Here is a 17945-nt window from a genome sequence, read left to right as displayed (position 1 = left end):
TAAGAATACTGATGGAGCAAGGTTTATTGGATAAAGTTATTATAGCCAGGTTTCTGTTGTTTTTTATTGAAACCTTTGTCCCCTACATGTAGTTCAGAGTAGGTATCGTGTCATCTTCACTAACCTGCTTTTCGCATTCTCCGGAGGCCTCCAGTGTCATCTTCTGGGTTAGGGGTCTCATACGGAAGGAGTGGTTTTTAGGACAGTGATAGGTGAAAAACTACATGTAATGGGGGTCTTGGATATTGGAAGCTGCTAGAAGCACTTCTTCTAAAAAAAACTTGGGAGCGAATAAAATATCTAGAAGCCCTGAGTTGTAATCATAAAAGAATAAAATCCAGGTTATGTAGATATCCTTCGATTCCTTAAGATTGTCCCATGATATGTCACATCGTGACATGGTGGCTGGACAAAATGTGGAACCCAAGTCTTCTTTCCCCAACGTTATGATAGGGCAATTGCAATCAGGAAAGTATACTCAACAACTACCTTATGAGATCTGATAATTGGTCTCGATAAAGTGAAGATGCAGCTGGTGCATGTTGCAGATGCGGGTGATAGTGTGGCAGGGCGTGGAATGCCGTGACTGGCACAGCCACAGACAGGGCCGGTCGTTCCCCGTGGTGTGGAACAACAGGCCAACCCCCACCACCAACAGTCGCCTCAAGCATCTTCTCCCTCTCTCTCTCAACAACTCTTCCTCAGCTCTCATCAGATAGCCCTTCAAATACAGTTTTCCCCTGATAATATATCCCCCTTATCTCAGCTATACAGTCATTCAAGTATCGTTCAGTAGATCCCAGTCATCTAAACCCATCTCCGCCGCTTCCAGCAACCCCCTCCACTCCCTCTCCCGTCATGGAATCTCCAGTGCGACGGCGGTATGAGATAGAGGAGCTTAAATCACTACAGCACTCTCCACTCGTAAAAAAACCTGATGGATTACCGCCAATTGAAGAATGGATGGGGTAAGCTTTGTCTCCTTTTTTTTGTTTGCCATCTCTTGTTGTATCTAGAGTCGTGGTGCTAACTAGCTTCACAGGCCTGCCCCCGCAGTTCGACCCCAAACCACACGCACACGCACAGATGGCGATGTTCTTGCTAACAGTACTAACCACGACGATTCTGTCAAAGGGTATTGTTACTTTCGCTCTGGGTGCTTAGCCATATGTTGAAACTAAACTGAATTGCGGCAACTTAGTATTTCGGCAACACGCCGGCCATCTATGTTCGAATCTCGGCACGTGTCACGATCGTCAAGTATGCCTCCTATATGAAGTTGCTATCTATTCTTGTTATTTTGCTGATATCTTATAGTTCCAGAAGACATCCTCGGGCCTCCGAAAATGATGTCGTTTGCGTCATCATCCTCGGCTCGAGCAATATCCGGCAAGTTTGATCAAGATGGACTTCATGCCACCTCAATAGCATCTCCAGTATTTGCGGAAGAACGTGGGGAAAGCCCTCATTTTGAACGGTTCAAGATTGAAAGGGGGGTTCGCTCGGGCGACAAGGACAGAGGGGACAAAGATCGCGGCGGAGATCGTGTCGATATGCGGGGTCCCAACCACATTAAGCGATTTAGAGATGATGGTGAAGGTAGCGGAGAGCGAGGTAGTGGCGGCTGGACAAATGTTTCACGCCAACCGCGCAAGAGCTTTGGTGCCGAGGACGGTGACCGTTTCCGTAGGGGTGTCGAAAGAGAAAAGCGGGAAACTCCGTGGGATAAGGACCGCCCACCAAAATACGATAACTTTGGTAGAGATCGAGATCGTGAACACCGGCCAAAGTTGAAAAGAGATGAATCTAGCTGGTTGCTAGATGACAATCGTGGGGGAGACAGGGATCACTATCGTGAGCGTGACCGCGATCATCATCGTGACAATCACCGCGATAGTCACCGTTACAACAATAGTAGGGCTGAGAAGGACCCTGAATGGATGGATTCTGGGCCAGGTAATGAAGATAGGACAGGAGATTCTAAACCGGCACATTCGATGGAGGAATTTCAACGCTGGAAGGAGAGAATGAAGGCAGGTAATGCACCGCCTGAAGAGAAAAAGAAGGCAGACGTGCCTGCCGAAGAGAACCATCAAACACCACCTCCAAAAGAAGAAGTCGAAGCTAGGCCTACAAAGGGGCACGAAAGTGCAGTTATTGAAGGTATATCAGAAAGTAATCATGCAGAGAGATATCTATTAGAAACTAATACAATAAGTAGAACCGCAAACCGCCCCGGCGGTAGTAGAAAATAACGTGGACAGATTCTTCGGATTCTGGAGCACTCCTGCTACTAAAAGCGCCGAGCAGGATATAATGAACCCTATCAGGCAGGAGCCCAAGAATCCAGTGAAATCTCGTTTTGCTGCAATTTTTGCCCCACAGGACGAGGTTGCTGCGCCTCCGGTAGTTGAAGCCCGCAAGCCTTCTCCAAAATTGCCTACTCCTGCAAATGGATCTACCCCCGAAGACAAAGAAGGTTTCCAGCGTATTCTGAAGATACTCAACGGCGTCAATATCGGAGAGAATACAACCCCGATAGCCGTACAAGCCCCTGTATCAACTCCGCAAATCCAACGCCCTATGCAACGTAGCATATCCCCTATCACGTCAAGCCTTATGTCTCCCCCTCCTGCTCCATCACACCAGCAAAATCAAGGAAATCCTGGGCTTCGAAATGACCCCAATACAGACTTCCTCATGCGCCTTATGCATCAGTCGCATCAGTCACAGCAGCAGCAGCATCAGCAACAGCAGCAGCAGCAACAACAGCAGCAGCAACAACAACAGCATCAACAGCATCAACAGCATCAGCAGCAACAGCAACAACTGCAGCAGCAGCAACAACAACATCAGGCACAGCTCCCTCCATCAATCTCTCCGCTGCACCAGCACTATGGAGGGCCGTCTCAGATGCCTCCGCCGCCTCCAATCTCAACGAGCCCCCATAATTATCATAGAGCAAAGAATAACCCCCTTTCGCCTGTTTTTGATGACCCTGCGATCACCGATTTTAGAAGGCGTGACGCCAGTCCCATCTACCCTAGGGGACCTCCACTCATGGAGCAACATGGCCCTCCGGCCGGCTGGAATCCTCCTCAACAGATGTCGCAGCCGCAAATCCCTCAATCACTTAGGCAAGTGGCCCCACCTCCAGGACTCGCAAGGAACCAGCATCATCAAGGTCCTCCCCCACCTCCACCTTTTCTTGGGCCACCTCTGGGAGTTAATGGGCCCCCAATGCCATTTCAACTTGGCCCAATGCCAAACATACCACCAAATTTCGGCCCGCCTCCCCCGTTCTTTGGTATGAATGGACCTCCTCCTCCACAGATGAATGGGCCACCGCCTCCAGGGTACCATATGCCGTTCCATCACCCTCACCATGAGCCACCCCATGGTCCCCCAATGGGGCTTCACGGTCCACCATTTGGTTTCCCTCACGATGGAGCCAAGAATCCTCCCCATCCTCACGGGCCCGGTAATGCGCGATTTTCTGCTGAATCTATCCACCGCCAGATTCGCTGACAGCCATATGGACCAGGTCTCTAATATCGAATTCTATGGAACAATGTGACCGGTATTACGAATTTACTAGGCTCTCTCTCCTGGGCCTTTACTTTTCATATTGGGGGATACTTTAACATCGTCTTCCTTTCTTCCGTTCTTTCTTGTTTTTGTTCCCTTCGATGCTCGTGTCCGTACTCAAGCTTTTTTCAGCTCCTAAGGCGTCGTGTTCCCCTCACCTTTCCACTATTTCCGTCCCTGCCCTGTAGTCATGTCTTGTTACCATGTAAACATACTTTCTGAATGCTTTGTTTGTCTTGCTGATTTGGTTTGATTTGATCTGATTTGGGTTTGGTGCTGGTTTTGTTACCATATGCTTTGACTTCTGTGTGCTTTATTCCCTTGGGTATAGACGGACGGATGGATAGTTTATATTCTCACTTTCCTTCTCTGTCTCTATCCCACCTTGCTGCTATATTTGGAATTTTGTGACTTGTCTTATACTTACTGGTACTCCTTTCTCACTGTTCTCGTTCCTCGCTATTTTAGTTTCTTAAGGGCTTTCATAGTTACTTTGCATTATTTACTTTTGTTACTTTTTAATGCAGGCACCTTCTCTTCAGAGTTGAAATTAACACCCTTGTTTTTCCTTTTTTCTTTTTGTGTTTGGTCGGATTTTGTGCTTTATCTGCTTATTACTCGGGGACGGTACTTCTCTGCTTTGTGCCCGCCTCTTACATTTATGGCACGGCCTCTACCTCTGTAATGTTGGTATGGAATTACGGGGAACTAGTTTGGCAACGAAAAAGAATTGAAATGTTATGCAATATTGAGTGCCCTTTTATATGAGGGATAACACTCGATCACGGGAAATCACTCGCTTAAATCGAACCCTTGCGGAGACCCCTCCTGAACTGTAGAGCCAATAGCCGCTATAATCCAAACAAACGTGCAATCTTTCTAGCAAGTCAATCTACAGCAGTAGAAAAGACAAGTCAGGAATTAGTTCCGCGCATAATATTATGGTCTCACCCAAAACCTACATGTAGTCCTATACAAAAAACAAGATTAGATTAGATCTTTGATGCCAAGCCCTATATTCGGAGGACATGCATGTAATCTGGCCGGCACGTGACGCAAACCCGCCTTCGATACCCCTCCACCTGCTAGGTTTTGGCTGTCACCAACTTGAGGGCATCATAATCATGCCTAGTACTAAATAGAGATCAACGGCCCTCTCATGTTTTTTTATTGGCCAACTTTAAACCCTCCGAACCCCCCCCGGGCTCTCCGCCTATTTCCTCATTATTTTCTAGTATGATAGCACATAGCACAGCTCTCAGTTCCATCACTCTGTAAAAACCGGATACAAACGAAGGATTGTGTTTTGGGTTTTGGATCTGAGGGCTGTAGACTACATGTAATGCTTGGGTCGAGTAGGTCGAGCAGGGCGGGTGAGTGCCTAAGCGCCAAGACCGCGGCTTTGTGGTATATGGAGACAAGTTTATAAGAAAAAGTTTCACCAAACCAGCCCAACCCTCATCCGGCCCTGACCATGGGGAAGAGGGAGGCCGAGGGTAAGAGAAGCTACTTAGGGAAACTTAACCCTGCCATGACAATCTACCACGACGTACAGCATGACCCACACAGCTAGACATCTGCTTGTATAGAAATGCAAAAAATAGGCTTGAACTCGGATTACCCCCAGCATGGTGCCATCAGAATAATAGCAAGTCTCAACACAACTTAGTACTTCCACGAAATAATTCCCTTCGACTAAATTCCAACGGCGATACTTACAATATCAATCCATTTTCCTGTGGCAGAAGTGAAGGACACATTCTCCAGCCTGGCGACTGGACTTGCCTGTATGACCCGAGAGTTGATCGCTTCATAGATTCTCACTCGAGTAGATATAACGCTAGTCCTAATCGGTAGTAGCTTTTCTCCCCCACGATGTTTCAGCGCTTTTAAACCTGACGGCTATGTAGCTCAGAGGCCTAACCAAAACCCATCTATTTAAATGGAAATAACAGTGAGGTATTAAAACTCTTGACTGAATAGCGCTAGGTCATGAAATATTAACATAAGAAACTTTTTTATCTTCGAGTCTCTCTCATCACAGCTAGGCTTTCTTTATACCCTTACCAAATAAGTTTGATTAAGCCTTGTAGACGCGCGAGGGGATAAGAGGTACAAATCTAGTTAGGCGCAATTCCTTGTCCTGTTCATTCCTGTGGTCTCTATTGTACTTGTTGAGCCTCTATCGAAGCTCGCATACATATAACTAAACGGTTGAGAATCTTAGTTTTTGTGGTTATCCGAGCCCGTTCATGACGGATATACAAGTCGATCAAAATCTTACGTAGCATTTAGAAAGCTTAAATAATTATCCCATATGATAAGTGAACCCAGTACCGCCGTCTGACAGGGTGCACATACCCTTATTCAAAGCACTATATGTATAATGTATCCACGTACTCCCCTTCTTTCCTCTTAACTTCTTCATCTTTCGTTTTCTTGACAGTACCTGAAAATGAGGTATGGTCTATTTTTCTATAGAGGAAAGTCTGTCTGCCCGACAGAAGACGATTACTCACTTGATTTTTGGTATGTTGGGGTGACCGAGACTTCAAGGTATGATAGCCCAGTCCGTTTACAGCAGCAATCGATCAATGAAGCGAGTAATTTGATTTTGATGAAAATTCATTCAACTGGACCAGCTGACTTTGCTAACCCTCGGGCAGCTTTTACAATACAAACTTCGATGATCAAGAGGCCTAGGATAGAATTCTTGATATTCCTTTCCTTTCTCCTATTGCCTCTGCAATACTTGAAATTTACCCTCCCGCCCTTGAGAGAACGACGACCGGTGGTGAGGTATTGGACAAGAGACGATTACTCTCTTGATCTTTATAGGTTGGCGTGGCCAAAAGCTTCATGGTATGTGGTGTAAACAAAAGTTTGATTGCACTGTATTTTTACTAACCGGGCTTCAGAGGCTGCTGCACCCGACGAGAAAGGAGATAAATTCTCCCTGGCCTCTTGCGGGCTGCTTGATTACACCTAACAATTCCTCAGGGTGAATGGAGGCCCCTGCCTTGGGATTTTTTTGTGCCATGGAGGAAAATCAAAACTTTATTAGTGAGATCTCTCCTCAAATATCTTGTATAGTCTTGTGCTGATATATCAACAGGCAACAACACCCTCAAAAGACTAGAGGAGCTTTAGTAAGCCCAGAGCTGTCTGGCAACTCTACGTTAAGCTGCAGGTATGCATCTCTCCCGAATTAAGCAACTTGGCGTGCCCATTTTTTTATTTAGAGTATGTAGCTAACTACTTGGAGTCAGAATTTTATATTATTCTGGGAGTTGGTCTCTTCCTTGAAACTGCTAAAACTCCTCAAAGATCGGGGGCCTAGAGTCTCATGTATGGAGGCTCGGCGGTCCACTAGGGTTAACATTCCTAGGCCCCCACCTTGCGAGCTCAGCAGCTAGTCGGGTTATGCTCCAGCAAAATCAAGAAACCGCAATATTGGGTGCTTTCTGGTTTGCAGCTTCCATCGACCACCAGTTCAACCTTGTAGCTCGCTAAATCGTGGTCTTCGACCATAATTTTCCGCTCATCACATTGTGTGGCCGGCAACAGGGAACAAGAGCCGATTCGGTTCTGTGGGATTCGCCAAAACAAGATCCTTCACAATTCTCCTTCTTTACTATATCTCGCGAATATCCTTTGCTTCTGTGTCCTTGGCGCCTAACCACTAGAAGGCCTTCTCCACTAACTGTCGATAGTTTCCAGCTCGTGGGCGCTTATAAAAGAGAGTTGCCTCAAGAGGATATATGAAACCTCTAGTTCTCTTTGTCTTTAACTAGATAATAAGTTAATATCTCCCCTTCCTTAGCATTATATATAAATATTGACGTATCGTTCGTTCAAGATAATCCAAGAGATATCAGCGAGCATTCTTTGAACCTCGTAGGGAAACTCGTTGAAGTTTCCTTCACACTGAGCTTAATTACCCGGGGATAAAATGATTCTCTTGCAGCTTGTGCTGCAAAGGGTACAAAGTACCGATTCCTTCTCGTTTTTACACCACGCCCCAACACCACCATCATCTCGTTTTTCTGGGGCTCACGCTGGACTCATCGTCTCCGTGGAGTCACCCGAGTATGGGCCATCTCTTCGAAGGGAGAACACCGCTGATTCACTGGGAATGGGTGAGAAATTCGCATACTCAAACATTTGTCGTTTCGTTGCATTTGTTATCTTCTCTCTTTGCGATCATCTGTATTTTTATCCAAAAGGGAATAAAGCTGCAGTCAGCGTTCTTGTGCTGTATTTACGTTCATGTTGGTAAAGGTTGTTCCAAATTATCCATTGCAGCCCGAGAGCTTTTATGTGACTGCCAGTTAGCGATCACGCAAGCTTTCTCTTTATCAGTATAATTTCCAGGGCGTTAAGAGGTGCCGTTAGATATTGTTCGGATCTCTGGTCCGCCAGCTGAAAGCTACAAATAATACTTTCATTCGGTTTGATCATCATCCATGCTGTAGATCGGCAACTCTTTTACTAATTCCCAAGCTGACGATCCAGCAGGTGCAAGGTATTAGTGTCTCCGAATGTGTCTTGGCAAAAATATAAAGTATATGCCAAGACCTAGTCTCATTGGTTGCTCTAACGACACCATTACCAGCTAACCAATCCTAGGTGGCAACTAACCCCACTATCGTGAGTGTATTTAAACCCTCGTGTAGCAAAACCTGTCAGTTTAGCCCTTGAGAGGCCGGTTCGCTTTTACTATCAACAAAGTACATGACCTTCGTACGGGCGACTGTCGAATATAACCCCTGCCCGATGGCTTGAAATTTTCTTGGGGAAAGGGCGATGGAGACCGACCCCGCAGAGCATATCCTTCTAATGAGGCCTCCAATAGACCTTTATGAGACCATATTATGACCCTCCAGCTGGTTCAGGGGAGTCTTGACGATAGTAAATTCAAGTCGGTTTGTAGAATAAGCGCATCAAGGCAATCTTAAAAGAATAAAGGTTTTCCTGAGTGAAATATCTGGGGGTGAGATCAGGCCAGGTATAATCAATCTCCTTAGTTCCCATTTCCCGGAACAAGAAACTCCTATGGGCGGCGCTCTTCTGAAAGGGCTAAAATCTTTAACTCTGTGGGCGGGAACATACCTTAGCCCATGGGGTTTGGCCTGCGGTATTCTCCTGCGGGATAGAAGACTAATTTGGAGTCCTATGATTGGATCTAGCTGGACTAGAATAGTGTTGGATAAGAGAGACACCCTAGGTTACGTTGATCATTTTAAATGGTTGGAATAATGGCTGGGATAGTACTTTGACGATAGCGATCATGAGTGTTGGGTTGGTTGTGGTGAATACAAGCTGTGGGGGTGAGGAGAGGGATTACCCTGGGAGGCGGTAACAGGATAAGCCCTACGGGTGCAGAGTGAGGGCTTTTGTGGTGCCAAACTCGACCGTTGATCATCGAATGTGCTGGAGCCAATGCTGCCGAGAATACCCTTATCACACCGAGAAGCCAAACTCCTACATTTAACATGATAAGACTTTAATGACAATATAGATAGAAAAGATCAAATACCAGTATTTGTATTGTGGAATGCCTGTATGCATAAGCTACATAGGCATTGATCTACTCTCATCTTTTTAAGGAAAACAAGTACATCAAATCGATCGGATCACTAAGGCGTAACTTGCAGCTTGGATGTCTTGATATACGGCGCTGACATGTACTTACTACATGTAAACCATATCTTTTTTTTTTTTGACTAATCTTGTTTTCCTACATGTATTGTGTGTGATTTTGGGATGAAATCCCACTACATGTATATATATGTCTGCGTGTATGTGTGTTCAATAAATGCAGTATGTTATTGATTGAAATACATCTATGTAGCTGACCGCTAGTGAATGATCGGCTACACACATAAAAATAGCATATCGCAGGTAAGAATTAAGGACACGTTCAAAAAAGACTACAGAACCTTTAAATCTCAATACACAAGATACATACATGTGTTTGCATCCTGCTCGTGAGATATAAACTTATACGTACTGTATGTAGTTACAATCCCATGCATGATGTACCTTCCGCACCATAAACAATCAGCCAGATGACTTCGGCGAAGAGACCATGAGATAGAACACAAATTGTTTCTGAATTGTAAGACACTACGACCCGAGGTTTGCATAGCCTAAAGCACCTCTTCGAAGAGTCACTCGTTGTTGTAGCTCTCCGCCTGTGCATGGATATGTGTGGTCTAGTGTGTACCTTGCTGTGGTCCAGTTGGCCTGTGTAACATTCCACCCCCGTTAGACCCGCGCTTGGTTATGCGCCACTTTGCATGCGGCTACACTCCCGGGAAGTTTGCACGTCTTCCTAGAGGAATCGCGACTTCCTCAGCCTAGACAGAACCCCATATCCTCCCGATTTTTCTTCGCGTCAACACGTCCTCTACGGGGAACGTGACTTAAGGCTCCTCTACGCGTCCTCGATCACCCCACCTTGCCCGCCATTTCTGCCTCCTCTCGACGAACATTGAGTGAGTCGTCACGGCCGCGTTTATGACAATCCGAACTCACGGCCGCCGAAGGAACCAGTACGAGTAGCTAGGGATGAGAATACATATTCAGGTTCTGATTTATCGATAAACAAACCTCTTCAAACCTACAAACCTTCCAGTGCTTGTCTACCCCACCCCGGTTCTCGTTTGTGAGGTCAAACTACACGAAACATATCTATAGATCCGCACTTTCGAGACGGGCCTTAATTCACGAATTACGGACCCCAATGAACGGCCTACCACCCGACTTCTATCTCCCTCCCGCACAGGGCAGATCTCAGCTACCCCCCATCGATGTCGATGATGCCCTTCAGTACACACCTCTCTCATCAGTCGTTCCTTTGTCCGCTGGTAATTCATCCATATTTTCCCTCTTGCAGCCCTCGGGGAAGGGAAAACAAGAAAAATAGGAAAAATAAAAACTAACGTCAATATCACAAAAGAAATAATAACCCTGCCGGCACTAACATCCACCGGAGTATCCTCGATTTATCAATCCGAACCAGAACGCCGCCATATTTGCCAAACCTTGGACAACCTTGACAGGGAAGCAGGTCATGATCCGGGATCAAAAGTGGTACGGAAGTACTTGTCGGATATAAGCTCTCATATTTCCACATCTAGCGGTGGGACTGAATTGTGAGTTTTTCTATAGATGCAATTGAGTTGATAGGTGGGCTACTGATGATGTTGTGTGGGGCTATAGTCGTTTCAAGTCACTCGGAAAGGGAGCGAACGAATGGTCTTCGAGAGTATCGGTGGGAGCGCAGGGGGGTATTCTCAAACATGGAAAGATTGGGAAGTTCGGGGAAATGGTGTTGAATAAGAGCAATGTCACTTTCAGATGTAGGCATTCCCAACATGGGGATCATTTCCATTCTAGAAAGAATCGAAATCCAAAAAAGTCCATGATTTCTTCTTCACTGCCATAAAATTGTCTAATACTTGGTGGCAAACTGCTAGATCCAATATCCTCAATAGGTGGTCCGAAACCGGCACAACAAACTCAGACACAACCGCCGAGTCATGACCAAAATCATGCACCGAACTATACCCCGAATTATGATCCAAATTATCCCCAAAATAATTATACCCCGCCGACACAGAATTTTCAAACGCCACACAGTTATAAGAATAAGAACCGGCTTCCTGCGGCGACACCTCAAACCCCTAGTAGTACATCCACTGCGGTACCATCCAACGGGTTCCATAAACCCAGCCCTATACAGCAGAACTTTCACCAAAAGCAGTCTATTCCTGCTCAAAACTATCACCAGCAAGTCCAGACCCCAAATCACATACAACTACCGAAAAAAGAACGACCTATCCAGAAGAGTGAACCTCCCGAGCTCGTCAACGGTGATTATATTCAATCTCCTACAGCGCCTGTAACAACTCAAAGAGCCGAGTTTGTGAAAATACCCCCACCACCACCATCATTCGACCGCTCACAGTACGTGAAACATACCGAAATCGAGAGGAAAGTCCGCAAACCAAAGCCTGTAGGGACAACCAGTACATCAAAGTCAAGAAAACGCAAACGTTCTCATTCCGACGCCGAAGATGAAGAACGGTTGGCTTCTGGTGTGGACCAGAGAGCAAAGGCGGAGAGTTTATTGAAGGGGCTTCAGAGTTTTATGAATTCTATCTTCGAGGCTGAAGACAATCTTTCTCCCGACACCTCAGACCGTGTGGGGGATAAGAACTCGAAAATGTGGATGACGAGTACATTGGGTGGTGAGTCGCCATGTTTATCGACGGCAGTACAAACCAAGCTCGAAAATGCCATACAGAGGGTCATTTCTTTTGCACGATTTGGGGAAATTCCCGTGGATGATTTGACGAGGCTACAGAAGATCTGCGAAAGCTCTTTGAAACTGGCAGAGAACACAGATGTCATGGTGAAGGAGGAGGAAAGCGAACTAGCCACCCAAGAATGGCTAGAAAGGGTAAATATTATTGATAATGGCCTCAAAACTGCTAAAACAGTGCTACGCATCATGGTAGGTGGAAGAGAAGAAAAGCAGATATATTCCGAGGATCTATTAGCCGGAGTTTTATCAGTGCTCAAAAACCTCATTGAGACAACTGTCAATCCCATGATTGAGATGCGTTCAACAGGCGAGAAGCTGGCAATTTTCAAAGTAGCGGCGGCCCACAAGAAAATCCTTGGAGGACTATTACACGAGATTACGAGTGTATTCGCACTACTATCGAAACTGCTTGCGATGGAGGAGGTAACGGAAGGAACTATCACGACAATGGAATTTATCGCAGTCTCGGTTATCTTTATTGAGAATGCATCAAACGAGAAAGATTCAGTGTTTGGTGTTCAAAAGGTTGAAAGGTTCCGGGTTGCAGCAATGGACGTACTGGCAAAAATATTCGCAAGGTATCCAGATCAGAGGACTTTCATCTTTGATGAGATCCTTACAAGTCTCGAAAAGCTCCCTGTTAACCGGCAGAGCGCACGCCAATTCAAACTCGTTGAAGGAAAGAATATCCAACTGGTAAGTGCGCTGATTATGCGCCTTGTACAGACCAGTGGGACCTATCAAGGACGTAAACGAAAACAAGGCTTAGTCACAGATGAGGATGGCGAGGTAATACTAGAGAAAGATGAAGAGGAAATCCAAGAATCTGGAGAAGGAATTGAAGGAATAGATCGAATGAACGCAGTTGACAGGCTACACATGATGTCGAATCCATTGCTTGATTCTGCGCAGAAGAATGCAGCATATGTCGTTAACTTCTTGGTACAGCGGGCGATGAAGTCGACCAAGACAGGGGATCAGCCTTATAGAGTTCTAATGGATATTTTTACAGAAGATTTCATCGCTGTTCTAGGCTCGCCGGAATGGCCAGGCGCAGAGTTGCTACTGCGGTCCATTCTGGGAAGCATGTGTACCATTGTCGATGGGGATAAGCAAACTGCACCCGCCAAGTCTATGGCCTTGGACCTACTAGGCCTTATGGGCAGCGCGATCTGCGATGTCGTCGTTCACCTCCGGGAGAGTCACCGCAATAGAGAAAGCCTGGGTGACTCTGCAGATGGTCACATCGTTGTATTAACTGAAAAGTGCCTAGAGAGCAGTATTGGCGGTACAAATGGTGGCAATGTACCGACTGCTATTGAAGAAGAACTGATTGACTGGGAGGGCCCATTCAGATACGCACTTGAACACCTGTTACAGATGATGTCATCCGATGGTAGCTTGCAGAGCGCTTGTGGTTATTATTTAACTGCCTGGAGCGCACGAATCTGTAACCTTTTTGAGAAGGTTGGAGATGTAGTGGATGAAGATGAGGATGATGACGGAATGCGGGATGAGCTTGTGAGGGTGGCGGGAAATCTGAAAAGGATCACGTTGGACAAGAGCTGGATCGATGATGACTTGTAAATCAATCCTCTTCCTTTGAAGGAACAAAGCTGATATCCGTTATTAGTGATGTGGAGAAGATATCTCAAACGGCCATCAGGCAGGCATATGTGCTAACGGTCTTGCATATGCCTTTCTGCATGAGCTTTGAACATATCCTCAATCGGTTGCTTCGATCAGTCGACGATAATCAGGCCACGACTAGGAGTAAGGGCTTAAAGGCTATTTTACAACTTTTACAGAAGGACCCTGGGATTTTGAAGCGGCCACAAGTCGTTCCATTTATTATCAAAAGGTTAAAGGACCCGTCCCCCTTGGTCAGAGACTCAGCCGTCGACCTCATCGGGAAGTGTATTCAGCTGCAGCCAGATCTTGAAGATCAAGTCTATAAAAGTATACTTGAACGTGCATCCGATGCTGGAGTCGGCGTGAGAAAGAGGGCGATGAAAATTCTCAAAGATATATACTTAAGAAGTAAGAAAGAGGTTGTCAAGGTTGCCATTGCAGAGGCATTAGTGCAGAGAATTAAGGATAATGATACTAGTGTTTCGGTATGTCACATCGTCACTATTAAGAATATGCGCTTATTTTATGTGTAGGAATTGGCAAGGAAGACCTTTGAGGAGATTTGGATAACGCCCTTCTATGGCCACATTGGAGAGGAGGAAACGGAAACTGCGCAGCAAGTTCAATCAGAAATTAGTCCACAGATGAAACTAATCGTCAATGAAAGGGTTTCAGTCATTGTTAAGGTGGTGCAGAAGGAGGTCATGTTGACAGTTTTACATGATGTTATCAAGTCTCTGTTGCATTCAGAAACGAAAAACTGTACTATGAACTTTAGGGTTTGTAAGACAATGGTCGGATCAATGTGTGATGATCTTCTTGACCGGCAAGGCGACTCTGATAAGGTGGGTTACTTAATTTTCTTTCTTGATCGGGGATTTTTACTGATGTATAAATAAATACAGGCCGAGAGACAAAGTACGCTACAAACTTTGACAGTATTTGCTCGGGCAAACCCAAAATTGTTCACTCCCGAACAGCTCATAATGTTACAGCCTTATATTGAGAACTTAACGGCACAGGACGATCTCCATGTCTTCCGGTCTGTCATCGTTATATTTCGATGTGCTTTACCGGTCCTATCAAACCTACATGTGGGATTTTTAGCAACTGTTCAACAGAGCTTGCTGAAGAACCTGTCACGATTGCCTTCACCAGTAGGTCAAAATCTACGTATTACTTTTGAAAAATACCATTGACAGATAGCATTTTAGGAATTGAAAGAAGTAATTTCCTGTCTTTGGACTATCAACGGGGTGTTGAAGAACCCAGAGCGGTTGATTCGAGTGACAATTTCCTGTTTAACAAATATACTCAAGTCGAAAGGAAAGTCGATTGAATCAAAAGCAGAAGCGAGCCGATTGGTCCGGACACTTCATATTCTTGGTTTGTTTGGGAAGAACTGCAACTTCGAGAATGAGACGAAGATGTTTAAGGATGCTTTTCCGCAGTGGAAGGGCCCGTCGGTCTCGGGCTTGATTACAGATACTATCATACCTTTCTGTGAACCATCGATGAATTCTTCTGTCAGAAAAGCTGCGCTGGAAAGCTTATGCCACGTCTGCCAAACTCATGCAGTCCACTTCCTAAAGCCGCAGATTCTGAAGGCATTTGATCAGGTTTTTGACGTTGGTGATAAGGATCTCATGAACCTTGTTCTTTTAGGAATCAAGGGTTTCCTCCAAACTGAGGAGAAACGAAGTGAATTCGGGGCCGTGGAGGCTTCGGGCAAAGAAAAGGATGCCATTGGCGGCAACAACGAAGAAAACGGGAGGTTAGACCAGCTAGCTAATGCAAACCAGAATGATGGCGTAAGCACCAGTTTAGCGCAAAAATACCTCAAGAATATCATCCAAATCTCAATGGCTAGTCAGGATGTGTATGCACTCACAGCAACAGAGGTGATTGGGAGTATTTTGAGGCAGGGATTGGTACATCCTAAGGAGGTTTGTCTTCAAAACATCCAGCTTGATAGACCGAGTGCTAACTGGTGATTACAGTGTGTGCCTGCACTGGTTGCGTTAGAAACTTCGACGAATCCTACAATTCAAGCTATTTCATTTAGGGAACACCGAACGCTACACTCGAAGCACGAGACTATTGTCGAAAGAGGCTACATGGATGGTGTGAAATCCTGCTTTCTTTACCAACGTAACGTTATTGGAGATGGGTCCGGTGCTACAGCGAACCCATTCATGTCGAAAATGAGACCGCTCTACGAGATTGTTAAGACAAGTCGTAAGGTTCGAAAGAAGCTTTTGGGGAACATGACCATGAGCGTCGATTTCGAACCTACAAAGCTGGAACTACCAAATCATCTCGAATACTCAAAATTTGTTATTGAGAACTTGGCGTTCTTTGAATACGGAACTCTAGATGAACTTTACCAAGTCGTGACAACTATGGAACGAGTTGTTGCTGGTACAGGAATGACGGTTGCGCATTCAATAGAGACAGATATCTTTTTCATCAAGATCGACGTTCCAGAAAACGAGAAGAGTGCAATGACAGTCGACCCAGAAAAACTGAAGACTCTTTCTGCGGCTGCGGGGATTCTTTCAATGCTTTGGGAAGCTCGAACGTACCTCCGGAAACTCTATGCACTAAACGATAACAAAAGCCGCGACTACAAAGCGAACAAAGTTAACGCAAAAGACATGAATAAGGCACCAAGTCGCAACACGAATTTTTCGGCTACAGGAGTCTGGCAATCCATTAGAGATACAACGCGAAATCTTGAGACAGATGAAGGGAGGATGAGACAATGCAGGGAATTTGTGGAGACTTTGAGTGTGGATAACGAGTTTAAACTCGCGGCGGAGGGAGAAGATCTAGATGATATTGATGCCGCCGGTGATAGGATAACCCCCGGGGCGGAGAGCGATCATGAAGGTGGTAGTAATGGCGTTCACGATATAATGGGTGCGGTTATACTAGGCGGCCATGCCGGCGGTGTCCCGATGACGCCGAGCTCGAAGGGCAAAAAAAGGAAGGTCCCAGGCAACACTCCAGAGAAGGGTGTTGGGAGAGTGAAGAAGAAGCCCAAGCCGAGATCAAACAAACCCAAAAAGGAGTAATCTGGCGACGGAAAATTGCGGGTCATCAAGAACTTCATTTGGTATTTACGTTTTTCTTTCCTTACATAGTTGCTCATTTAAGTATCTATTTCGCTGCAGCTGGCGTTGGAGCTAAATTTCGTTGTAGATACTACATGTAGATTGGGCTGGACTGAATTGCTCGTTTTTAATTCTTTCTTTTATAGTTTCATGGGAGGGGGAGTTATCTTTGTTTTTCTATTTCTTTTGTCTTATTCTGAAGTAGCCAAATCTTCGATGGGTTGGATTTTCCTTTTCTTCGATTCTACTACTCAGCTAGTTTTTTTTACATGGCATTTCTTTCTACTCCTTTAGTTATGCTTTACTATACCACGACCTCTGCCTCAGATAATGAAATGTAGAATGATGATTATGTCTCAAAAGCACATGTGGTTTACGGTTCGTATACGGGTGTTTGAATGCATTAGGCGATAGATACGTATGTACTCGCGTTTATGAATCTCGTCATTGTTCAGTAATAGACAGCATATATAGTGCTTACAGATAGGGACGAGTCACGATAACGAGGGCAGGTCTACACAAGTATGCAGCTTGTGTTTTGCGCTTTACTCTACCTAGATACATGTAGTCTACTCTACACACTCATACTCCAGAGTACTTGCATTCTCGTACCACCCAACTAACGCCGAAACGTTATTATTGCTATATCGATAAATACATGTATCGATAAAGCTTAAACCCCACCCTCGCATCATCCCTCTCCAGGCGATTCGCGCGCGGCACTCCCAACTCGCACAATGTGTACAGCTTACCCTCAAAAGAACCAGGAGATGCAAGTAACGGAAACAGGGATTATTTGTATGAGAGAACGACGCCACTCCATACAAATTATCCTTGCCCTGAGCAACTGGTTCTTACGCTGGTAAGCGTGTAGAGTAGTGTAGATCCCCCCCGAACCCCGCATCCCCCCCCCCCAACCCAACCAAAAGAGAGGAATCCCAACCCAAGCTAGCATAGCATAGCATACGGCGACCGACCTACTCAATCTCCTAGCTCGTGTTATGCCCTACATAAAGTAAAGCAGATCGTGATCACACGATACCGATATATATCTCGCTTCATTAAGCTTTAATTAAGCCGTATGTGATATATGTTCACTGTGTGTTTACTGATCCACTCGTCTTTAATTATACATTTACTTACCCGCTCATATGTGCATCTAGCGAGATTTTAAAGTAAGGGCCAATGATCTCCCCGCGTTTGTACGACCCATAAAATTCCCAACTCGACCCCTCCATGGAGATTGCAATCCCCCGAACACCCCCGCGCCTGCA

The 17945-nt window shown here is 45.5% G+C and overlaps 2 protein-coding genes across 2 annotated transcripts; both read left to right on the top strand.

The window, feature by feature from the left end:
• Window positions 1-858: 858 nt before the first annotated feature.
• Window positions 859-3577, top strand: LAJ45_00438 (uncharacterized protein; the record flags this gene model as incomplete). The annotated part of the gene is made up of 6 exons (XM_046110039.1): window positions 859-968; window positions 1043-1135; window positions 1202-1260; window positions 1318-2163; window positions 2222-3486; window positions 3545-3577. 6 exons carry the CDS (start codon window positions 859-861, stop codon window positions 3575-3577), a joined length of 2406 nt encoding a protein of 801 aa, XP_045976732.1.
• A 6759-nt stretch (window positions 3578-10336) lies between these two features.
• On the top strand, window positions 10337-16632 carry LAJ45_00437 (uncharacterized protein; the record flags this gene model as incomplete). The annotated part of the gene is made up of 9 exons (XM_046110038.1): window positions 10337-10460; window positions 10553-10748; window positions 10816-10955; window positions 11073-13506; window positions 13557-14040; window positions 14089-14400; window positions 14461-14712; window positions 14770-15501; window positions 15556-16632. 9 exons carry the CDS (start codon window positions 10337-10339, stop codon window positions 16630-16632), a joined length of 5751 nt encoding a protein of 1916 aa, XP_045976731.1.
• Between the last annotated feature and the right edge of the window lie 1313 nt (window positions 16633-17945).

This window comes from Morchella importuna, assembly GCF_003444635.1.
Source record: "Morchella importuna strain M04M26 chromosome Unknown Morimp01GS001, whole genome shotgun sequence".
In the NCBI taxonomy this organism is placed as follows: domain Eukaryota; kingdom Fungi; phylum Ascomycota; class Pezizomycetes; order Pezizales; family Morchellaceae; genus Morchella; species Morchella importuna.
This window is presented reverse-complemented; position numbering and strand designations above follow the sequence as displayed.